Consider the following 25,968-nt stretch of genomic DNA (forward strand, 5'->3'; position numbering starts at 1 on the left):
CCTGGAAAAATAACAGCAATTAAGGTTCACCTTCTGTTGCAACGTCTCCTGTACCACATGGTTAACTGGAAACCTTCCAGAAGCTGTCCAGCTCCTGGGGAGTGCTGGAAAGATGTACAATGTGAGAGAAGCCCAGACCACTTATCTCTGTTCCCAGATTAAAGCAGAAATAATGAGGACGCATGATGGGGAAAATTGAGTCACAGACAAAATTGCTATTAGATTTCAGCCTTGATGTAAAAGGACAATGCAGAGCTTTATGAGGGACATTAAAAGGTCTATCACTCAAGTAATGCACATCAAAATGCAACAAAATCACACACTAACTCCACCGGAGAATAAATTGTGTAAATGGAGTACCTAAAGCTGCGACAATGAGACAGAGTTTAACGGATTTCAGGAGAAATTTGTATTTCAGTTCCAACAATCAATTAGCAATTATTTCAACAAAAACAGGCAGTTTCAATATGTCGGCATCCTTGTGGCTTAATGTTATCTCATATAGATGCATTTAGCATGCAGGTTTTCAGATGCCTACTGGCAGTTAAAACACTTAAAAGAAATTATAATTATCCCAGTGGAGGAAAGACTAGTGTGTTCATAAAGGCAAAAGTGAAAAATAATATGCAGAAAGATTTAATTTAACATATGATTTATAACATTTTCAGTTCTATCAGATAGATGTGATAAAGTCAGTCGATGGTCTGTCAGAGTAGTTATTAAAATAGAAAAAGGATATGACATAGCTCTATTAAGGCTAATTTTGTCCTCAAAAATAAATAGCCTGACATGTTTCAGGCTAAGCCGACAAGTATATATAGAATAAGAAAATCTTTTCATGAACTTTGTACAAAAACACAAACCCAGGATTCAAAAGGTTGAGTTAATCAATAAGTGTCCATCTCTTCCACACATTTCTGTTACAGATCAAACAGCAACATCGTTTTGTTTAGTTGTATGCCATTTCAAATACCATTAAATTAATTAACTGATTAAAAATTCATTCATTTTGAGCGCAAAGTAGCTGCTTGCAGAGCAGCAAATATTTTATTATAATTACCAAGCTTTTTCTGAACCAACTATGAGTTATTAGCACAGGGACAATTTTATCCTGCTATATTGAATGTTTCTTGGGGGTGTTTGGCTGACAAGTAGCAGTATCTTATGTCAATTCTTTCGTTGTGAAATATCAGTAAATATAAAGGACATCAAGCCTTCTATCTGCATTATTAAGTTTGAAGGTTGCTCAACTAAGCGGACACTTTACAATCAGTATCCAAGAAGCGTAATCTCGGAGACAGAACGTCCAGCACTGTGGAAATTGTCAGTCCATGCCACCTAGAGCTGTGGCAGCTGGAACTGGTAATGGATTTTCACTAAAAGTTTTATACCTCTATTACTGCTGCCTATTATGCTAGTAATGAGTTTCACTATGAACAAAGATGGTGGAGATTTCTCAACCTTATACCTGTAGGGTTTGCTTTTTCAGAATGCTATTTTGGTCGAGTTGTACAAGTAGCCACAGAGATTCATTCACTGCCCAGAACAGACTTCTCAGGTGTCCTCAGCATAAGGACTGAACGATACAGAAGCTGTTCCCTGAGCCTGGGAATGCTGAGGATGACACTATATCCTCTGAGCCCAACAAAGTAACCGTTTTCCTCAAATGACACTTCTTCATCTGCTAAAACTCCCTTGTTTAAGACAAGAGGGCTTGTGTAAAAAGTAGCTGGGAAAAACACCAGAAAAAAGAGCTTTTAAGAGAGGCGGAGACCTTGACCTAAATACAAAATGAAATACACTGTAAGTTTGGCTTCATTTTCCAAACACACAAAAAGAAACAAACATAATTCTACCATTTCGAAGCTTTTAAAAATCGAGATGAAAGTAACAACAGCCCAAGCAAACTCAGAGCATACTTTTTGTGTTATACCACTAAAGGGAAGTTGTGATATTCATGGTGGTTACAAACCACAGACCTCCAAGGAATTACTAACATACCTGAAAGATCCTACCTCTAAAAATGTTTACAACCATCTACAATCACCAAATATATCTTCATATGCATCAATACACACTGTGAAAACCATTCTGGTACTAGATGCTAATATCCACGGTGTTCCTTATCTATGGGGATACAGCCAATCAGCACCAAGGAAAATGACTAGGTTGGTTGCCAAGATGAATTTTCTTTTGTATGCCCAATGAAGAATATGTCAATAGTCAGATTTTCACCAAATAATTTGGAATCACATTTCATAGAAAACTACTGATCCATGAATAGGTAAGAGTCCACCGTAGACAGATGCTGATAGACACATCAACTAAAGTTTCTACAACGTAGTCATTTACTACAAGCCCCAATATACATTTTGTCAGTTTTTATTCTCATCTCCACTGCAAATCATAAGTTAATCATAGGCATTAATCACTAATTTTGCACTTTCAATTGTGTTACTGTTTTACAATTTTGCATGACCTGAGAAGAACTGAGAGGCTGTTCCACCAAAAAAAGAAGCTGTTGCTAACAGAAAGAATATTTTAGAGCGTGGCTGAAATTAGGAGCTGCTCACATGGAGCTAAATACCTTCTGGTGAAAAGCTTTTTGGTCCCAATCACGAGAGGTTAGGGTTTGAGGATTTGAATACACAATATCAAGTCAAATATCCATTTGAACTCTTGAAATGGAGTTCAAATGGAACTCCATTTCATAATTTGACATAATTTTTGTCAAATTATGTAATTTGACAAAAATTACATCAATTTTTGTCAAAATTATGTAATTTTGACAAAATACATACATTGTCAAAATTTATGTATTTTGACAAAATACATAAATTCACATTAAAGATTAACCAATAATTTTTAATAACAGCTGATTAATGAGTGTTCTGAAAAGTTTTGATATTCTGGGGGGTTTTTACAGTAAATTATGCCATATTATATTCAAAATATTTAAGAAATATATGTGGTATTAAATATAAGGTGATCCTTGGTAAAAACTCCCAATATCACAGATTTTAAAAATGCCAATAATTCAAAACACACAAAGTAATTCTGCAGACCTGAAGGGACACCATTTGATTTTAGATTTCTTCTTGTGAAGTTTATACTATAAAGAAAGAAAGGTGTTTAATTGTGAAAGGGAACCACTAATATAACCTTGATTACTTAGCAATGCAGTAAAAAAGGCAACTCTGTGAGGTGTTACTTTCAACCTTTTTATTAAGAACTAAATGCTGCCTGAGCAGTCTTGAGAACTGCTGATGCTGATAACGTAATGATTTAGTGACCTACAATCTTTGATACGTGTGCTCAAGCTAAAAACTCCAGCAATAAACCAGTTTGGGTCAGATGAGAGGGTTTTCCATTGTGATACATTTCCTGTTAACCACCAGAGAATATTAGCTCTTCTACGTCCACATCAGACGACCAGCTGGAAAATGATAATGTGTGACCAAAGTGGACATTTATTTCGCAGGGCACAAAACCACTGTATCCTTTTGTAATGCTCTAAAGAAGCAGATGTTAGCAGTTCACTATGACTTAAAGATGGTTCAGCTTGTTGGTCTCATCTTCATCACAAATAAACTCCGTTTTTTGAAGCATACGTTCAGTTCATAAGAGTTTCACATGAGTAAACCAGGGAAAGGCTGAGTTTAAACTATTACTGGAGTTCCACATGAACAGTTGGTGTGCCTTTTGTTGTTGTTTTAAGCTCAGCTAACCAGATCTGTGTGACACTACTGTGTGCACTCTAAGTGCTTGCTGAGTAAACAAGTAGGTGAAGGTCATTTAGCCAACTAAAGCCTGTGGCAAGTTTAAACATTTAAACATCATCCTACTCTGCCCACCAACCTTTATTCAAACTTAATCAGCACACAACACATCAAATACATCTTTACCGTGGAAGCAGAGCTGGAATCAGATTTGATCCTCTGGGAAAAGTCCAATATATGCCATCCATTACACCACTTGAGGCAAAGTCATTAATATGCCAGGTCATACACAAAACCAGCCCAATCAAGTCTTTGATTAGACAAGCTCATTTGCATCAGCGCTGGGTAACTAACACTGCAGGTGCCCTATATTTGTGCCAGAAAGAATATAAGGGAGAAAAGAGTGATGTGTTTTTTTGGCAGCATCTTCAGGAAGAAAAAAAAAAACAGTACTCTTTAAGGACCCCAGTGAAGAACACCTGAAGGGTACGACTCACAGAGTGAAATAATGAAGAGAAGCAAACACTTCCCTGGAAGAAATAAAATAACCTCTAGTCAAAGATAAGTTGAAAGTGATGGGTTTTTCTCATTGCATATTGTAGATGTATTTTGCATATAAAAAAAGAAAGTCCAATCTTTTATGTAGCTCACATGCATACAAAATTATCCAATTTACCCAACTCAGTGGCCTGGAAAGATATGAAATAAGTACTGAAATCGATCTAGTGTCAAACGCTTGTATGATCATGATGAAATATTCCAAACCTTTAGGGATGATATTTTGTATTATGCTGAGCTACAGTGACAGATCTGCTGGTGAACAGCTGGACAATTTTACACAAGATTGAATGGTGGTGGGTTAAGCTCAAAAGGAAACCGTATTCTCATTCATGTAAATGGCCTTTTTTTTTTAAACAGGGTGAGATTTTGGCAAATAATAAGAATCTGCACAACCTTTCGGAAATCTTGCTGTCACGCCATTTCAACTATGCCATTCCTTTCAAATGTGTTTGAAGTAGGGTTATCATGCCAATAAAATTACAAACTCGATATCAATATTATTAAAAATATTCAATGGCGTTTTTGATGCTTTTGGAAAAGAGGCTTCTTTCAAACAAAGAGCATACAAACATCATTAATTTCATTATGACTAAAACTGCAACTTCCTTAAGTAGCACAAAACCAATTAGTGTTAAAAAATGTAATATCTATTTAAAAAGTACTACATAAAAGTATAACTTCCCTGTTTGGAAAAAGTAGACAAGAGAACACCTAGCTTAGCTATAATCTGTCTTGTAACAGATAGAGACAGGACTAAATAAAATATGTTGTAATTTTTCAGATGGATTTTATTTCTATAGATACATGTGTCAAACTGGAAGTCTTTATAGTTGTAGCTTTTGCACAAGGCACTGAGAAAAAGCTCCAACACTGGGTTGTTCTGAAAATGTTTGTTTTTTTTTTTCATTTATACACGCCTATTTTGTAAAGATGGTTAAGCTACTGACAAATTCAAAATATATATAAAAAAAAGTACTTATTTTTTAGCTCCTCAAGAGAAACTGAAAGCTGCTAAAAATCATTTTCAGTATTTCAGAACTTTACAACAATGAAAATAAGCCTCAAAACCTCTGATCAATGAATCTGTAATAACAATTATCAGAAGCATTTCCTGCAAAATGCTGGTAGTCAAGAATGTTTCACTTTGCTCGTGGTGCATGTAATTTCATTATGATACAACTGTGCCAAGCTCTGTCTGGGTGTGTCTTGAATTGTGGTCAATGTCTAGCTGTGTAACAGATTGGGATCTAAAGGGCTGCACAGAGCCCAGTGTGAAATTGTCACAGCAGCGCTCTTCACAAATGGGCATATCTCAGCAGTTGATCATAGAAGACCTGGCAACTTTCACTCTGTCATTTCAAGCAACATTATTCAGAGCATTGCAGTGTCATAATTATCATAGGACCAGTTTCAGACTTCATTTGCCAACCTAAAACTGGCTCCATATCATGTTAAGTACAAAAAAGCTAAGTGTTTATTTTTGTATGGCTTTAAATCCTCTAAAGGTTAACAGGAATTTGACCACTTAGATCTGCAACGTAAATATAAACCCACTCCATGATCCAGCCCTGATAGCATCTGCTGCCACAGCAAACCACAGGTCTTGGTTGTTTGATTATTCTGAAACAATATAGGTAGTGCAACTAAGCAAACGGGTTTTCCACTGGACATTACAGACATCATACACTTGGAAGCGACAGGAAAAAAGGTGTTTTAATATCTGCAGCTGGCTAGTCGAGAGAAAAAATAAGCCATTCATTCAGAACCACATGATTTGTGTCATATTTGAGTTCTGGTGTTTTGCCAAAGCTGGAAAACACATGACATGGCAACAATACCTCAGAGTGAAAAAAAGTAAAAACAAGGCCAGAGATAGGTCTGGGGATAGATGCAGTTGAAGTCACTCGTTTGCATACTCTTATAATAAAAATGCCATTATTTTAATGGTTTTATAGCACATAACTTAATTCTTGCTTGGAAAAATGCTTAGTGTGACAATCTGTACTTATTATGAATTTTCTTTAATCCACATAAACTGACTGACTTTTCAAAGATAACTTGTCAAGCAGTCACTGACAATGAGCTTTCTGCCAATCTGAGGTTACTAGATTTCAACTTACTAACCAGACAGTTGCAGCTCTGACTGTTTTTGCTCTGGTATAAATGCTCTCCAGTCACCAAAAAACACCAGTAGGAGCAGTCCAGTCACATTGTAGGGAACTGGTCCTGCACCAGCGACTCTTGATGTGACTTACCCAGCCTCCATGCATTTCCATGTCTAAATTTGCTATGCTAATGACTGAGGGATTGCAGGACAGGACTTCTTTGTGTTGCTAAAGGCTTATCTTAACAATACCACCATTGCTTCCACAGTGAAGCTATTTATTTTTTCCCACTTCTGCTTTTTCACTTCACTTGCTGAATAGTTTCTTAACAAATCTATTAAATAAAACATAGTCAATGACATGAAGTTGTTTTTTTTTTTGCACCAGCACGAATTGTCATATCATTAGGAACATATTGAATCAAAATGTTTGAAAGGGTTAAGTATCAGTCTTTAACTTCATCTTTCTCATAGAAGTATCATAGTGAGGATTAGGACAAATCTGAAATAAGAGTAATGTTTTGTTTTCATCTAGGATCAATTCGAAAACATATATAAACCAGCCTACATTTAATTAACAGCTTTGTATTCAAGCTTCTAGGAGGATAAAGTAAATATCCTTATATTAATTTTTTTTAGATTTCATAGAATACAAACTGATCATTTTAATTTTAATCCAGCCTCTAAGCATCTCGCAACTAAGTCAATCAGATATTGACCGATTAGAAACTGCTTTTTTTTTCTTTTTTTTAAACAAGTTCATACATCATTTACATCTACGACCAGGTCAAACTGAAAACAACATTATACGATTTTCAAACCTGACAGTCCAGTTCACTTGGGTTGACCGGGGGCCAAAATTGCAACATTTGTCGCTTCAGCAGTTGCGGTTCTCTTTCACACCACACTGTCAAACAGACCAAACCATTTAAAAAAAACCTATTTACCTCCTTGCCTGTGGTGGCGCTGCACCAAGAACCACCATAAAGGAAACAACACAAAAACCTTTGAAGAAGATACTGAAAAGAACTTCCCAAAACCCCCAGGAATTTCTCCCACTAAAACTAGACTTGCACATTTGATTTGGTTGCATTTACCCAGAATGCCCTGCGGTATAACCCGCTTCCTGCTTATGGAGCACTCTCTGGTCTGCTTGTATCCACATATGCATTCGAACCACACCAGAGTTCACTTGAACCAAACTGAGACCTATGTTTGTAGCCAGACCAGAGTTCACCTTTTTGGTCCACATCAGCCTGATTGAGCATTCCCACATCCCCAAACGAACTGAACTTTTCTAGGCAAACAAACTAGACTTTGATTAAACCAGACAAAACAGATTTGGTGTGAATCCACCCTTAGATGCTGAAGTTACATGAGAATATTCAATTAGTCAACTTCAATATAATTAAGGAAGTTAAAAATAAAAGTTATATGAAGGTTGTGTAAAAGAAGCTTTTCATTCAGGAATCTAATAGACAGTTGACAGGAGTTATCAGTAAGGTGAATGTATCACCGACAAGTCACTCCACTTTATCCTCCTCAAGAGCCAAATTAAACTTGTAATGGAACAAGCTGACTTCGGAAATGTTTGAAGTCTTTTCATAATCTCTGCTAAATTAAATGGTCTACAAGCAGAAAGTGTGTTTGTGACGCTTGCAACAGTAAACATACAAATCACTGCTGTTTGATTTTGGAATCAGTTTATAATGTCAACATTGTAATTATTTTGTCTTTGAAATATTAGAGAAACTGTTTAACTGCGGAGCTGTTTAACAGTGACTGCTCTCTCTCAGGTTCAAATATAAAATGAACAACCTATCATGAAAAGCTCATAGCTACAATAAAAAACATAATTGTCTAACAAACAACAAATTAGAGCTTTTTCCTCACAAATACTAAGTAAGATAGCTGCTTTTTTTGCTGTAAAATTGAATTTGTTTGTGCACAAAAAAATAAAGTTATTAAGGTGTATTACTATGCTATGATGTATTTTTTTTGTTGAGTTTTAATTATAAATACCTCTATCCCATAACCTGAAAAAATTTACTGGCTGAAATCAGTCAACTAAAATCTGTATCAAACTTGAAACTTGCCTTAAAGTTCATGATCAGAACATCTATAAAGTGCAGCTTTTCTGCTTTTAATCTTCTTGTTACAATACGAGAGACTGAGTGTATTCTCCTGCCAGAATTAAGAAAAAAAAAAAAAAAACACTTTACCACTTGTACAGCTTAATAACATACATATAGGGAACAAAACTGAAATGATCACAAAAATGTTTTAAAGAACCCTCTAATATTTGCTAAGTGTTAAAGTGACATACCATTAAGGTGTTGATGTTACACCTATATTGTGCCAGATAAAAGATAAGAGCTATCGCTGCCTGTAAGCCTAAATTAAGTGTTTAACAAAAAGGGGAGAATTAGAAGCTGAGTGATGAAGCGTTTACCTCAGCCTCACAGAGAGAGGACCTTCTCGAGGGCCCTTCTAGTTTTGTAGTCATGGCTTCTCTTGGTGCTTCAGCTTTTGATTTCCTCTAATAACAACAGCACTTTCAATTGACCCCAACAACACTCAAAGCCCACAATAAAGGAAGGTAAGGTATCAGACACGTCATTTACTTTCTGTAATTAAAATGCAGATCAGAGTCATCTATAATACAAGTTAAAATGAGAGTGCAAACTTAAACTACAACACACCCGTTATCACTAGTAACACTTGGTACACGTGCATTGTTGATCCCATCAGCAGTTCAGCATCAGATGCTACCTGAGCTTGTTTACACCAGCAAAAGAAGCCACTTCTGGTTTTAGTCAAACCAGAGGTGGGGGGGGGGAAAAAAGAAATATCCTCCCTCACAAGTATTTACTGAAATGATTTTCCACCACTTCTTAAACCTTCCTTTAAAGTTCTCTTTTTGCAACAAACTGGACCCGGCCAGGCATCATGGAATAAAGAGCAGGTTTGGACCAAGGAGGAGAGCAACCACCACAGAAAAGGAACTGGAAAGAATACGCAGGAAAAGCCCCCTGTGTGCCACCAGTGAGTGGAGCAGTGAGCGATCAGGTGGTTGGTTGGCCTGCTGTAATTAACAACCTCAGCCAAAAGCAGCCAGGCATGACCGACGAATTAACATGCAGCAGCTTTCACACAGTATCCCACAGATCCGTTCAGTGAGCAAAAACAATCTGAAAATAGCCTGGCCCGTGGATACTACAGTCTGATTTCTTGATTAAGAAATAACTGGGAACTGTTACAAAGCTTTCAAACGCAGACACAGCACATTTACAGCTTAACAGAAGCTTTAACAGTAACTTTAGCAGTAAGTAATGGTATTTTACAACAGTGGCAGCTTCTGCTTTATTCATGTTGTCTATAAAAGACATGTTTGTAGAATTTTCGAAGTCAGTGACGCAGCAGGTTAAAGAGGTTAGCATGAATCATCTCTACTCACAGGCCAGTAACTGATGTCGACATTTACTCAAGTTTTAAAGTTACAGTTTCCAACATCTAATATTTTAAAGTTTTAAGTCCTTATATTGAGATGCCAGAGAAAGTGATGGAGTAACCAGAACTATCTGTTACTGAATGAAATATGCAAGTAAAGGCGCATTGCCTTCCTAAATGGGTTGCTGCACACTGCTGGTTTGCTGGCTGAAACAAAGCTACAACAACTTCCCCTTCCTGAAGAGAGGGGCAAATTTTAAAAACATGTCTAGTCAATAAAAACATTGTGGAAAAAACTTCAAACCCAAGACACAATCATATAAAATAAAGTCCAAAATTGTCCATGCTACTGGCAGATTTAGATGTGAAAATCTTTCCCTTTTACCAAGAAGTTTCATCTGACTGGAAATCACAAACATTTTTGAAGCTGTCCAGTCAGAACCCAGACTTGAATATGAATAACATTCGGTGGAGAAAATTAGGGTTGCTCACAGACACAGAACTCATCAAAATACCAGCGGAAACATAAAAAATGTTGGTCTGCAATTATAGGAATGGTCAGACTACTGTAACACAAAGATGTCTCCATTGATTTATGATAAGGCCATAAAAAAAAAAATCGACATGCCATTTTTAGAATAAAATTTAAATAAACATGTAACTAATACTTGTTATCGACACTGCTTTGAAATTGTTTTAGGAATGGCAACGCTTGCATCTAACAATCAAAAATGAATTGGGCTTGCTTAAGTACAAATGCTCTTTTTTTAAAATCAGTATAATGAACAGAATTATCTTAAAAAGATAAAACTTCTAGAAATAAAAGGACAGCTGTTTTTTTTTGTTTTTTTTTCTGTCCTTCACTCTTCCTTTCCAAGTCCCTGTCCTCTCCTCCATAACACCCCATCTCTAATCACCACTTCCTGGCCACACAGGATCCAACATGAACAGGAGGAAATCCTTCCTTAGCTGAAAGCATAGTCAAATCAGCAAGTTTGGGACCCATCAGCATGTACCGTCATCAGCTGGAAAAACACACCAGCTTTATCTTTAGCCGCACATGGAGGGAAAGAAAAACACTTGGGGACAAGCAGCAATCTGTGTAGACCTTCACGTCATTCGCACTAGTCTTGACATTGTCTGTGTTTATGCTCCTGTAGCTGACAAGTCCCATTAAGTTAACTTTTCCAAAGTTTAATCCAAGTTTCTAAAGCACCATAAAGCAAAAAATGGCTGTCACTGTTGTTCCACTGTACAAGAAATCAATGAAACAGAGGACATGTCCCCATGTGAAGGTCACAATTAAACATGTGTACGTCAACAAATGTTCCAACCCCAAACATCTCAAATGCACATTATCCTCCAGCAAATTACTCTTTTTTCACCAGGATGTGTAAAAAAAAAAATTATTTGTACCGTGAGTGTATTAATTACATTTTAAAAACAAAATTGTATATCCACAACATTAAATGTGCTGTGGATATACAACACATAAAAACTTTAAGTTAGAACTTTTAATATTAACACTTCTACGTGTTCTTCAATGAAACACTTAATTCAGGAATTAATACCATATTTACGCTCTTCCAACAAGTCTGTTTAATATTTAGAATTCCCATTTACAGCCACATGATACATAAAATAATTATGCAGCAGTACATTCTGCTGTGATACAATAAGATTATTTATGAATATTATGCAAGATAGTGTATTTTTCTTTATATGGTCCACAACAATAACATTGATTTTTTTTTTGTACAATGTTCATATATTGACTTATGCTGTAGGACAGTGAATTTTGCCAGTTTTGTTAAGAAGTATGTTTGCTGGCCAAAGAATAAGACCAAGATGTTGTTCCCCAAAAATCAGCAGCAAGGTTGGTGCTGACACTATAAGCCCAGTATAAATAAGACTACATGTTATCATCAACAAGTCCCCATCATTTTGGCCACAGAGATTTACAAAAAATTTTAAAAGGTTATTATTTAAAACTGCTAAAATACTCTCACTATGCAGCTCCTACAGTTTAGCAGTTTAGAGTGCCACTATTCTTATCTTTCGCTGCATTAACAGGGATAATGTGTAATATGTACCATATATTAAAGAAAGACTAATTTGTCTGTTTGGAGATATTTTAGCAGTCTGTGAGCCACAAGAACATCTCTGCTAAAAATGACTGCAGACTTGCTAAACAAGCAGAAATTCTGATCAATTAAAAATATATTAACATCTTATGTTATGCTCACAATGATACTACTATAGAGAGCAGTGTAAATAAGTTATACTATACAGTAATTGTAAAACTACAAAATTAAGTGGATGTTTTATTCTGAAACTTTCATTTGCTTAGTCTATATATAAAAATGCAAAAGCAATGTTAGGGAAAAAACATTATAATAATTTACAGAGTGAACCGAAAACAAGAACATGCCCAGTAAGAGCGTATTCTTACTGGGCATAATTATTTTTTGGTGTCCGAGTTCACATGAAAACAAGTAGACCGGTCTGAGATGATCAAAAGGAAACAGTAACTCAAATACCCAAACAAGACGTATTACAACATCTCTCAACACACAACGTGAAGTAGAAGCAACAAAACACCACACCAGGTGCCTCTCCTGTCAGCTAAGCACAGGAAACTAGGGCTGATTCATGCATGCTTCCCAAAATTAGACAATAAAAGATAGGAAAAGCATTGTCTGCTGTAATTGGTCTCGATTTCAACAGCATTTAGATGGTAGGGGCAGAATTTGGTGTAAACAACACAAAAGCATTGACATATCAGTGGTCCAAGCTGGTATTAGTGGTGAAGAAGATCAAACCATCTCTCACATTGATCACAACGAGCAAGGATCATATTCCTGACTGCAAATGTTTAGCATTCTAGCCATGCGGCCAGACAGAGATTTAAAGTGGATCAGCAAAAGCAAATGAGGTGGATTAGCAGTGATTGCCAACAACTGATGCCGTCATCCAGGACATGTTGGCGTGTAATATCGTCTCTGCTGCCTGGATGTTGTGCCGTTAGCATGTCATGGCAGTCAAGAGTGATGCAGCAACAGTCTTCAGTCAGAGACCACTTCAGATTTGTTGCAAGATTGACTGCTACTGGAGATCTTTCCTACCTACAGCATCATGAGCCACTCTGGCCATACTTCAATAATGTGAGTTATGACAACATTTAACCCCCTTTTGGGATAAATTAAATAGTTTTGAATTTTAATATAATTGTATATATTAAGGTTTACTGTATTCAACAATGCAGCAGGGTGAAAATAGATTTAAAAAAAAAAAACAATACTTTGAACAAGTGTGGCAACAACAGATAAAACCTTGTCTCTTTAAATGATTATATTGTAGGACAAGGAGAGCACAATAGCGACTATTATGTCATAAAACCTGCACTTCCTTGTTAATAAACAGATCGAACCAATGTGATAAACGTGTACGTCACGCATTATTTTTCAAATAATGATATAGAGTATAGGGAATTCAAACCCCATAGTCTAGAAGATCTGCTTTCTTACATTCAAGGTTTATTTTTAAATGACTGATTTTATATTCATTCATTGGTTTATTTATTTATTTTTAAGAGTAACAATGACTCAGGAATATATAATAAAGACTGGCGGTGATAATGTATATTGATGCTCGGCAACATCAGCTAGCAATATTGGCTGGCTAGTTAGCAGCCAGGAAGCTAGCTCATATTAGCTAGCTTCCATCCGCATCACATTGAGACTTGTTGTTGCTGTTGTTGTTTTTAAGAAAGCCTTGTGAAATCTAAAAATGCAAACATTAGTAAGAGCGCATTTCAACAGCCCAGTGTGTTTTTTTTATTTCCACGCCGATAATGCGTGTCTTAGTCGTCAGGTAGCTCTAATTAGTAGCCGCTCAGACAGGCAGACAGCTAACCAGATACCGTGTTTGACGTTAGCTCCTGCAGCTAAGCCTCGACGATGCAGCATCCAGGAACCACCGCCGGTGACTTTTCACTCACCTATCAGCGCCCGCAGGTGCTTCAGTCGGGTCAAAACATCCTTCTTTGGGTCCAGAACTTTCTGTGTAGATTTCTTGACGTCCCCATGCCCCCTTCGAGTGAACATTCCGCTGTAAAATGCAACCGTGGAAGCAGAAATCACCTGTGTTTCACCATACACCAAGGCTCCAGTGTGACTGTCACTTTCCGCACCACCACTCTATGCTTGTTCGGTAAACATTCACCCGACCGCCGCTAGTGAGCCCTGTCCTGCGTGCGTGTGTGTGTGTGTGTGGGTGTGTAAATACGGAAGCACAGCCGACAGAAGGGACTGGTTAGGTCATTTGAACATATCCTTTTTTAAGCAGTTCCACCTTGCACTTCCAGTGTATTCAAAATAACCCGAAATTTTGCTTTCTGGTTTAGAAATAAACTACTGGATTATGATACCGCTCGATTCAAAAGCTTTCAGAACGCGAAAGATAAAAGCGTGTTGCAAAATGAATTAAGAATAAATAAAAATCTATAAATATTTAAAAGTATGCAAAGACAATAAGTTCCTCAAGTAGCTTATTTAAAAAAGGACTCGCGTTTGTCATAGCTCACAAGCGCCCTCTGGTGTATGCTTTTGCATTTTATCCTCAGAAATCAACAACATATAATAAATTCAATAGTCCTGTTATACATTTTCAGAGTTTTGAAATATAAAGAACACGAGACCAAGGCAAGTAGATTTTGGACATTTATCATTAAAGTGACATGTATGCTGTATTATACAAAAAAATGCTAAAAAATAATTAATATCCGTGCTGCCCTAGTGATATGCAATGCAAAACTTGCGGTGAATGTCTAACATCACAACGAAACAATACTTTGAACAAGGGTGCCAAGAACACTCTCATTTGCAGAAGTTTTTTTTTTTTTTAATTCAGCCAAACTCAGGATTATCAAAAGGGTTTTAGATTTGCCATTGCTGTATGTTTTCTCGTTTTCTCCAGTTCTGACTTTGGTTGCATGTAGTCTTCCTGTGTTGTTCAGACTGTCATGAAAAGATCAGATATAAGTTGCATTAGATCAAAAAAATAAAAAATAAAAAATCAGAATTGGGTCACTTCTGGCTGCAGTATGAACGCAGCCTAATCATTTTGTAACCTTTTCTGGACTGATGGATGTAGCTGCCTAAAATCTTACTGGTTGTTATTGGTGTTCCTTTGTGTTTTATCTGTTTTTAAATGGTATTGTTTTAATCTGTTTTTATTTTATGTTTTCTTCTAAGGGTTCAGCACTTTATTTGAAAGTGTTCAAAAATAAAGTTATTATTATTATTATTATTATTATTATTATTATTATTATTATTATTATTATTATTATTATTATTATTATTTTTATTTTTTATTTTTTTTATTATTATTATATCTGCAGGTCAGGTAATAATTAGGCCTTGGTTGGACTAGTGAATGTGAACTCACCTTTATAAAAAACGTAGCTTAATCAGCGTTTATTCATTATTTAAGAATGGGAGCAATTACTTTTTCACACAGGGGCAGGCTGATTTGAATTGTTTTCTCCCTTAAAAAAATGATTTTTTTATGGCTGTGATTTTATAACACATGTAAATATGAAGGCAGTTTGGTCAATTCTTCATATATATTTTAGCCCACCTACAATAGACTCCTGTTATGCATACAGGATGATGTCTAAGAGCAAAAAGAAATGGAAAACATCCCACAATTCACGTCAGAAAATCATCATTTCTGCTCAGTGCTTCAGTTCTGAATGAATTCAATTAATCAATTTACCATCATTTCACAAACAAAAATGATGTTGAATTGCTTTTATGATTATCCTTGTTGAACTTAGACAGGCTAATTTAGGGCTTGTTTGTTGTGTTCTGAAAGTTAGAAAATTGACAGATCAAATACAAAGGAGAGAGAAAAAAATAATGCGTAAAACATAACAATGTTCTTCAGAGAAACGAATGTTGAATAATGGCTTAAAACAATTAGGAAAAAACTCAAAAGGTTAAGAAAAGAATTCAAGGCTGGATTTAACCAGGACAAAAAAATGCATGTAAAGTTGGAATACAAAAATAAGTATAAGAAAAGCATATTTTGCAACCAAAAGGAGACAGTACACCAAGTTAATTGGATTTGACATTGGCCTAAGTTATTTAGATTGCTGACATAATTGGACAAACCAAATAACTTTTAATAGGAAGTTTATAAGTGTTATAGGTTTCTTTATCTTCATAATGTGTCTCAAAATGCTACCAAAACAGGGTTTAATAGGTTGTTTCAAGACTTCCTCTGGGTTTTAGGAGACACATTTCACTGTAATAATTACCGCTGTCAGTAGAACCCCAGCTAATATATTTTGTCATGTGAATAACAGGGAAAACATACTACCAAATGTTTGGTGGTTTTAAGACACAAAACAAATTGTCCTAAATGTTGTCCAGGTTGATTAGTTAAAAAAATACTACTAAATTAGATTGGAATCATACCACCTATAGTAAAATACTTTAATCCTAGCATTATACCTATAATGCAATGAACTGTAATGCATGCAAAAGTTTGCATGCACTGCAAATAATTTGCATCACTGAGTGAACCCGTTATTACAACATGTAATACATAAATGGGGTTTACTCATTAAATGAGATGTGATTATATTTTCTTTTATTCCCATTCAGTATGAAATCACTCTTCGTGGCACCAAAGCTACAGCTGTTTTTAGTCATGTAACACTTAAGGTTTTGATGAGAAAAATATTCTGAATCACCTATTTAAATAACCTCAAGCATAATTAGCTCCACACTACAGGCAGGAAGCTCTGGACAAAAATGTTTATAATTTGAGACAAGTCTAAAGTTTGGTAATATTACTGGAAAATATGCATCAGCAATTCTGAATTGAAATGTAGTTGCAATCATTTTACTTGTCAGTATCAATTTGCAGAATATGACTGTTGGAGCTAAGGTGAAACATGTACTTTTTGTTCTTGGTACAAATGACTTTATTTCATGACTAGAATAATCTCTCAGGGTTGTTTCTAACTATTCCTACAGAACATTTCTTTCTGGGTTGCTATGCTTCTGAATATAACCTAATGCAACAAAGCTTCATTTGAAATATATTTAAGACTATGCAGTGACACAGGTGTTGGCAGCACTGCCCTGCAACCAAAGGCTTTGGGTTTGAGTCCAATCAAGGCCTTAAGACATAAAGTTCCACCGATTGTTCTTAGTACGCATTCTGTCCAGGTTTCACTGCCTTACTCCCACAGTTCAAAACCCTGAATGTTAGGTTAAATGGTCTCTCTAAACCTTGGGAATGAGTGTGTGCATGCACTATTGTTTCAAAAAAGCTTGTCAGAAAATTTGAATATTTCATAAAACTTTTAAAGAAAGGATTTTTAACTTAAAAAATTGACATGAGTCGATCAGCTCATGCAGATGAAATAGCCCCTCAAATAATGACTGACTGTAAAACTTCAATGTATCTGGTTTAGTAGTGGCTAATTGCAAGCAAGGCAACAGTTGCAGCCTTGGCCTTGATAAATCTCTGTGTTGAAGCTGTTAAATGTCTTGTAGCTCTGACTTCAGCCACAGTCCATGCTTTGGATTGCAATGATCTGTTTTGGCTAGTCTACATCTTTTCCTTCCACTCAGCTTTCCAGTAACATGCTTGGATACAATAATTTTCCAAGCTGACATTTTTGGCTATAATCTTGTATGTGTTACATTTGCTGTCAGCAGAAAGTCCCACAAAAGATCAGGTCAGTAGTTTCCCCATCACTTTAGGCCACAGCATAGACATAACATAGCATTTTTGTGTTAAAACACCACGCTTTTTTATTGCTGTTATTAAGACTCACATTTTATCTGAAAATAAATTAAGATCAGCTTCAGTGAAACATTAACATATTTCACTCTGTGTGGAATGAATTACTAAACTGTATGCATTTTTTTGATTGTTTTTGATTTAGTACCACAACATATTCTTGGCTAACTAAAAATGCATAAAGTTTGAGCCTCTATGTTTGTTTCAAATTGACCAAATTTACCAGAAGATGGCGCCTAAACCATTAGTATGCATGCAAAGAAACAGGTCATTTTTAAATTTATTTTGAAGCATCTTTTTCTCCCCCTGAGTCTGTGGCTTGCACATCAAGTGTTATATTCGCCAGGGAAAGTGGTTCAGAATTAACTTGGACAAACTGTCAGGGAAGCCACACAAAATCTCAAAAGAAAACCAAGATTCCTGTGTTTTATAGGTAGCTGCACTAAAGTCTCTATCCTCAATAAGCGGGGAAGAAAGTATACTGCATTCCATCCGCCGCCCCCACATTTTGAGCACAGACAATATTGTGAGAGCATTTATCTCTCTTTTTCAAGATCTCCACAATGGATGCGTTGGATGATGGGAGAGAGAACCAAGGGAAGTGAGAACGGAGGCCGTCGAGGAGGAGGAGAGAGAAGCAAAATCAGCCTTTGCCCTGCAGTTTGGTATGACACTCATTATCTGAAGTGGGCCATTCTGAGAAAGAAGGAGGTTGCCTGTCACAACAGATGTTGATTACACAAAACAGGGTTGTTTGGAAGGATGTGTGAATAAAACACAAGCTCTTTATCTCTCTCTCTCTCTCTCTCACACACACACACACACACACACACACACACGCACACACTTAGGCTGGGTTATTGTTGATGCTTTGTCATCACTCTTAATTGATTGTAATCACCGTTCCTTCTTGGCAAACCTACCCTGTTCTTGAATTGCAAGTTACTGCTCATTATCCAAGATGGCATTGACCGAGAATAATCCATCACTAACAACAGTGGGCCTGGTTGTTTACTTCCCTCTCTAATTCTGCACCTGGAAATAGTTCGTTGTGGCCAAATTTTAAAATAATTTATTGTAATTTTATGGCTTTATGCTGTCTGGTTGTGTGTTCGGTTGGGGGTAATTACAGGCCTTTATTTTTTAAGGTGAAACCATTTCTTAAAAAAAAAAAATATATAGTAGTGTCTTTGGTTTCTTTGCCAAGTGCCAGGACGAAGCAGTCCTGGCACTTGGACTGCCAGGTTTTGATTATGGTTTTGATGATGGCCAAATGGTGGCACTGCAGGCTTAGAAATGAAGGCCACCTCTCACCGTGACCAGACCGGACTGATTTCAAGCCAAGGTTTGAAAAGCACTTGTCTGCTCTAAATTGTTCTTATAAAGAGCTTGGAAATACTTGACTTTTCTCCTTATGTGGTTATGGATTTCCTTTTTGGACAATTAAGTGCCATTAAAAGCTAATATCTCCTGTTAAACTACACTAACTTGACGAGGATGTACATTGAACAAGCTACCAGAAGCAGGATTTTCTTTTTTTGGCACAAGTTTTGACACTTAAATGGAGAAAATTAGGAAGAAAATTAAAAGCAAAAGTAATATAAATGGGAAATTTCCTGTTTGGCCACCTACAGCTGCTTTAGCCATGGAACAATGATGCAATCAGAAAACCAGTGTACAAAATTGAAGCTAACTTAATATGAGGCTCCTTTTAAGGATTTTTAAATTATAGGACCAAATGAATTGACTAAATAAAAAAAGAGTAATAATATATTTTCCAAATATATTTCACATTAGAAGTATTTTTTTTTTAGAATTAATTTACAATGTCCTATTAATTTAAGTTATTCCTCCCACCAGGGGTCATCACAGAGCAACCAGGTTTATCTCACAATTAACATGTTCAAAGCACAATCTGGCTAATTGTAATGACTATTTCTTTTATTTTGAAATCATTTTCTGGAGTAATTATCAGTTTCACCTTTTTAGCTGTACAGAAACCGACATAATATTAATCATCCTCAGAGGTGTAATATTTTTTAAAGCACACTCTCATTTTTGGAGCACGTCTACATAAGTGTTACAAGAGTGGTACAAGAAGTAATTCAAACAAACATAAGGCATATTCTACATATGTGTGGTGGTTCTGGAAGGACTGACTCCAGCCACAGTTTATGCCTTGAGAAAATCCCCCTCCCCCCAAAAAACTACTATTCAGTGAGTTTTGTTTCACAATCTTATTCTTCTTCTTCTACCACACTTTTTTCTTCTTCTTCTTCCAGTTTTAACAAAATGTGGATATAAATTTGGAACTCCCCAAAATGCTGAATGGGTTTTGGTTCCCTGTTGCTTGTGCACTTTTTTTTTTTTTTTTTCACTAAACTTGTTTTTCTTCTACTCAATTTTCTATTCACATTTTTGGATACAGCACACATTTATAAACAACTTGTTTTGGCATACTCATGTTCAGAGGATGTGAATGATTGTCTGCTCAATAACTCTCAATGCTCTTGCCCTAGTTTCTTTATGCCACAATGAGGCTATAAGAAAGCTTTACTTAAGGTATCTTTATCATCTTATGCAATATTCACATTTTCTAAGAAACCGAATCACTAGCTGTACATCTTAACCATCACAAGAAACAATTTAAAGCTCAATTTGATAAGTCATAGTAACATGTATTTTGAGTTTTTCTTCATGAGAATTGATGAGCTTTAGGGATTGATCACAAAGAAGTGGATGGAAATGTAAGCCTCCTGGTAGGTGCAGTGTTTGAATGCATGCTGGAGTTTTTTGTAGCACATCTCCATAAAAGGTTAATGAGGGGGCACTCTGAAGTAATTAAAACAAGAGCATTATAAGGCAGCAGTTTCACATAAGGTACTCGTAGCAACATACCCCACACTTAATTAAAGCTCGTTGCTGACAGCATTTGGTATCTTCTCAGGTAATCTGCTGTGAAATTAATAAGGAGGGAGAATTAAATGAATAATGTTGGCAAAGTTATTTTTTTTTTCCCTCTGCCTGCAGTATGCATGACAGGGGTCCTCTATCAGGAATGCATGATCCTTATTGCGATGTAAAAATACTTCTTCAGATTCCCTCCGTAATCTGATTCCAATTTAACTTGTGATGTGACACCGTAGCGACGAGCCAGGGGGAGGTTTAATTGAAATGCCAGCGCTTTTAATTGGATTCTGTTAAGATGTGAAATTACCTCCTGAATTGCAGTCTTGTACCTTTAAATGCCGACACCGACTGGTTTCCAGCGGTGATCAGTTAAGGAGCTGTAATAATGCTTCTCTTGGCTGAGACAAACACCACATTCTTGAATTTAAAGACAAAATGTTCAATTTGATGAGGCCTTAGATTTCAAAGACATGGAGTTTATCTATCAAAATGAATTCTCATTTCTAATGGGGTAGTGCTTGAGAGACAATTAAAAACTGAACCTGAGGCAAAACCTTAAGTCATGATAGTCTTGATCACAATACAGCATGGTTGGACTCACAGTTCAATAAAAAATACATGTGACAACACTTTTAAGGTGTAGACAAACAATGTGTGCTATGGGACAGTATTTGGTCATCGAATAAAGGTTTCTGACTAAGACTGCAAAAAAGGAGGCCAATTTTTTCTTTCTATTTCTCAGTTATTTTATTTTCCTTATTTTTAACATGAAAACAAAAACTCTCAATTATCCATTCTGACCTCAACAGTCTTTTGATTAAAAAAAAAAAAAAAGAAATCTAATATGAAACTCAAATAACCTCCAAGAATAACAAAGTATTTTAAGATTTCTGTATTCTGGAGATGACATCCAATAGGAAATGATTTTCTGATGTGCTTTTCTTCCTTATTCCTTATTCTCACCACTATGACAAACAGTGATAGATTCAGAATTAGACGTCTGATAAAGTATGCCATATTCATTTGTGCTAAGGTTAAGATCTCAATATTTACCACAGGACAAAAATTACCAAAGGACATTGCAAATTCGCCAGCTTTTAATATGTGGGACCTTTGAGATGAAAAGAAAAAAACAGAACTACCTACAGTCCCACTGTAGAATTTTAGGCCAACAAGATTTTCTCATTAGGAACCAATAATTAAAAAAAAATTAAATGTGTGTGTGTTTTTTTTTTTAGATTTTCATTTTAAAACACACACACACACATGCACGCACGCACGCACGCGCACACACACACACGCACACGCACACACACACACACACACACACAATAACCATAATAAGTCACTTTTATTTCTTTGTAGTCAAAAACAAATATGAAATCCCTAAGCTTCCCAACTTGTTCTAGTCTTACCCTCGTGACAAAATAACACTGTCCATGTATGGCAAAAACCAGCTCTTTTAATAACTGGCTCACAGGAAATGAAAAAAGTTAGAGTTAGAGTTTAGAAGCTATGTTAAAAATGATCATATGTGTGTTTATTTGATATATTTTGCAAAAATGTAATCCTCAGACTAGGAGGCAACATTTATTGTACACACCTCACTTGTGCTGATCAAGGTGTCCCTTAACAGCAAAACAAATGGATGAGAAAAAAAATAAAATAAAAAAGAAAGAAACATACATTTAAAAAAAACCTGGATAGCCTGAGCTTTTATATGGACAGGTATTTTTAACAGACTGCAGATAAGTCTTATGTCAATAACTTGCTCTCGTGCAATATGAGTAGGAATTGAAGATTTCTCTTTACTGGTTATTTTATGTTTTCTTATTTAATATTTTAAAAATTATTATTTAGAGTTGCCTTTCTAGGGTTATTAATATTCTGTGATTTTTTTTTTAATCTAAAAAGAAAAACCAAAACAAATTTAATCTCCTACTAATCCATTTTGGCTACAAGATAGAAAAATGGCCCACAATAGAATGTACTGTTTTGTATTTTAAAAGAAATCTGGGGAAACCCCCCCCACCCCAAACCCCCCACTTATTTTCTTGTTTTCCATTACTGACTTCTAATGACAAAATCCAATCGCCAAAGCACCCGGCATGTACACCCACAAATGTCCATCAGCAGATATCCATTTACGAGCATGAACCCAGTTATCACAGCCTGGCTGAAGGTGCTCGCCTGAGATCGCCACACATTCAGGTAACGTGTGGGCAGCAAACAGCAGAGCTTCCTTCACCTCCTTGAGGGTTGTGCTCTTCCAACCTCCCACACCGGGGGATTTGAGAATTTTTCTTCCCATTCTTCAAGTCGTGTCACTCTGCTGTGGCTTGTGTTGCGCCACCTCCTCCACCTACATCTCCGACCCCTTCTGACAAGCTTGGAGTTCATCCCTTTCACTGATTAGTTTGCTGGCAAACTGAACGCCCGCTTCTGCGGCCCCGAGTCACCCAAGCTGGCTGTACCTGTGTGTGGTTGGATCAGCAGGTGGCTGGCACGTTGTCCGGTGTGATAGTGAAACCATTATTTATTCACAGCAGTTATCCGTGTGCTGAACATCGAGTTTCTCAAGGGATTTTTTTTTTAATTTTTTTGTTAATAATTAAAAAATACCCCAAAAGATTATAGCTTGTTCTATATAATGTGGGGGTTTTCAAAATGCTCTGTGGGTTCCTAGATATTCTCTGTGAGTGAGAAGCCTGAAAATGTGAGGTCATTAGTAAGTTCTCCTTTCTGTTTTAGTACACTGTGCACGTATATGTGTGGTTTGTGTGATTTCACATGTATTTGTTTGTTTACTGTGCCACCGTCAGCCCAAGCTAGAGCCACAGGAGTGTGAAATAACAAGCACAAGAGGGATTTCATGCCTTTGCAGAGCCTGAAAAGATATGTTTTGGTCAGACAACTCAGTCCATTTCCATCCTCGACAAACTTTGTTTAGTCCCAGCGAGGTGCATTGCCACCTATTTCCTAAAAAACTTGCCAACAATTAAACTGCATCCTTACAAATATGGGTTCCCATGGGTGTAGTGTCCTTTGCTTATGCTGCAAACGGCGCCCTGACCAGTCTTTATCGTTGTTATTAATGGCACAAGGTGCATTGGAAGAAAAAGACAAACAGCCCAGTTTGTTTTATCTTGCATAGGCGCTGACAGAAAATCAATGCTCAGTTCCCCACGAGCACCTAATTAGTAGGACACTTGTGCACCGTTGAAACGCTTGGAACCATCTCCTTTTGTCCGACAAGTCGATCGGGGGAAATGCAAGAGAGACACCATCTGAGCTGATAAAGTGTCAGAGAGGTGAGGAGTAAACACATAAGTGACTCTTAGGTCTAGCATGTCTCACATCCACTACATGCTTTTGGCAGACTTGATTTGAACTTTATCATCCATGTGATGGAAGCATTTCAAATGGAGGATGTCAACGAGATCTCTCATCTTACAATCTCTCTAGAGCCTTTTAGTGCATTATTCCGGTGCTAAAAGTGAATCAGAATATAATTGAACGCATATGTTATTTCACTAATTTGATTTATAAGTACGGCTGCTGTGACAGATTGTTTTAATGGCTGCCTTTAACTCTTTCGGTGTCTCGTTGTGCTCTTGACAAACTCAAAAGAACTTAAAAGGTTCTTTTGAGTTTGTCAAACTAACTTATGCTTGGGGCTTAAGTCAAAGGTTTGGCCAACCAGGTATAGTTTTATATACAGTCATTGCTTTAGGTATTGACACTCAAAATGAAATCAGCATGAAGCTTCTCAACAGAGCTCAGAACCTCTAAGAGCTCTGGATGGCAAGCCTTCTCAATTCATCACTGACTTTGAAAATTTCAGCCTGAACCTCAAATAACTTGAATTATGTGCCTTTCCACTCATCCTCCATTCTCTGGTACCTTCATTAACCCCCCAAAAACAGTAAAGGCTTGAAGAGGACTTTGGACCACTGAGCAATAGTGCTGTTCCTTACTCTCTTGGGCTCACATAAAATTTAAGAGACAAGATCCAAATCCAAATATAATGGTGACCAGGCTGAGTGACAGTGGATCAGGAGGCAAAAACTAGTCCTGTAATCGCTGCGTTGCTCTGCCGATCTCCGTTGCTGTGTCCTAGGAGACTCTTCACCCACCTTGCCTACTGGTGGTGGTCAGATGGCCTGGTGGCTCCAACTGTCTGCCTCAGAGCAGCTGTGGGTGAAGTGTAGATAACTGCTGTCAGTGTTTGAATGGGTGAATGTAGTGCAAAGCACCTTGGTGTCCTCTGACTAAAGCACTATAAAAACACAGGCAATTTATGATTTTCCAGGAGCCGCCTCAACTTATTTACAGATTTATGCATACATCTTGTTTGGTCACAGCTGCATATAAATCCTGCATGAGTCTGATCTAAGCATTTGATTTCAATACAAATGGAGTTGTTTTCAGACATAGTTTTGCAAGGTTCATAGTCTGTTATGGTTTTCGATTCATATCACAAACTTGCTCTCATTTTCATATACTTCTTGTTCTTTTCATTTTATTTTAGCTTGACTGTAAAGGATTTTGCTGTGGCTGCTTTTAAAATGTTCCGTATAAATAAATGTGACATTTCATGTTTTCCCTGGTCCAGTTGCAGTGCAGGTCAATTATACATCTGTGTGTTTGCTCTTGAAACACTAACTTATTCTTTTGTGCTTTCATTTTTTTGTACTGCAGATTTTTCTTCCACTCAACTTTCCATCGCAATGCTTTAATATATTGTAATCTGTGAGCAGCCAGCTTCTGACCTTTGACATGGGGTGTAGGCCACAAAAAGGTGTCAATGACTGTCTCTGGTAGTTCCCAGTTCAAGAGTGATTTAATACAACAAATGAGATTGCAGTCTATGTCCTGGATATGTGTCAGTATTGTGGCTGTTGAAGCACTAACCCCAACCTCATCCAGGTGTTGAGAATCAAATCCTTGCATGAGCTGGGCTATGCTTTGCAATCTTCTCACAGCTGTCAATACAAGCTGGTTGTCCGCCTAATTTAATCACAGTTTTTCCTTTCTCTCAACTTTATACTGATGTCCTCAAATACAGCATTCTTTAAACAGCTAGGTTGTTTTCATGATCCCTATTACAAGTGACAGCCTGCTGGATAACTGTCCAGTTAGCAGTTTTTACAATAGCTTTATCAAACATGTTAATTTCCGTCATCAATGAATCATGGTTTTATATTGGCTGTAAGCCATAATCATCGAAATGAGCAGAAACAGCCAAAACATGTCACTGTGTGTGTAATTAGTCCATATTATTAATTTCAATTAGAGGTGATTTAATGAAATAAATTAACTTTTCACTATTGTAATTTATTGAGATGGACTTCTGTGTCTAATAATTGATTGTAATGTTGAGATTTGCAAATTCTGTCTCAG

General features: G+C 36.6%; 1 protein-coding gene across 7 annotated transcripts in view; it reads right to left on the reverse strand.

Moving 5' to 3' along the window:
• ralgapa2 (Ral GTPase activating protein catalytic subunit alpha 2) overlaps positions 1 to 14,117 on the reverse strand; it is a 107,265-nt gene extending 93,148 nt beyond the window's left edge. For all 7 annotated transcript variants that reach the window (XM_014999936.2, XM_014999928.2, XM_088002337.1 and 4 more), the window contains exon 1: positions 13,835 to 14,117. In XM_014999936.2, the coding sequence (XP_014855422.2) occupies positions 13,835 to 13,940 (106 nt within the window). In that variant the 5' untranslated portion in view covers positions 13,941 to 14,117. The remainder of the gene's footprint in view (positions 1 to 13,834) is intronic.
• Positions 14,118 to 25,968: the final 11,851 nt, after the last annotated feature.

The sequence above is a fragment of the Poecilia mexicana genome, unplaced genomic scaffold (genome assembly GCF_051168715.1).
Source record: "Poecilia mexicana isolate PSO_F unplaced genomic scaffold, ASM5116871v1 scaffold_22, whole genome shotgun sequence".
Classification (NCBI taxonomy): Eukaryota; Metazoa; Chordata; class Actinopteri; order Cyprinodontiformes; family Poeciliidae; genus Poecilia; species Poecilia mexicana.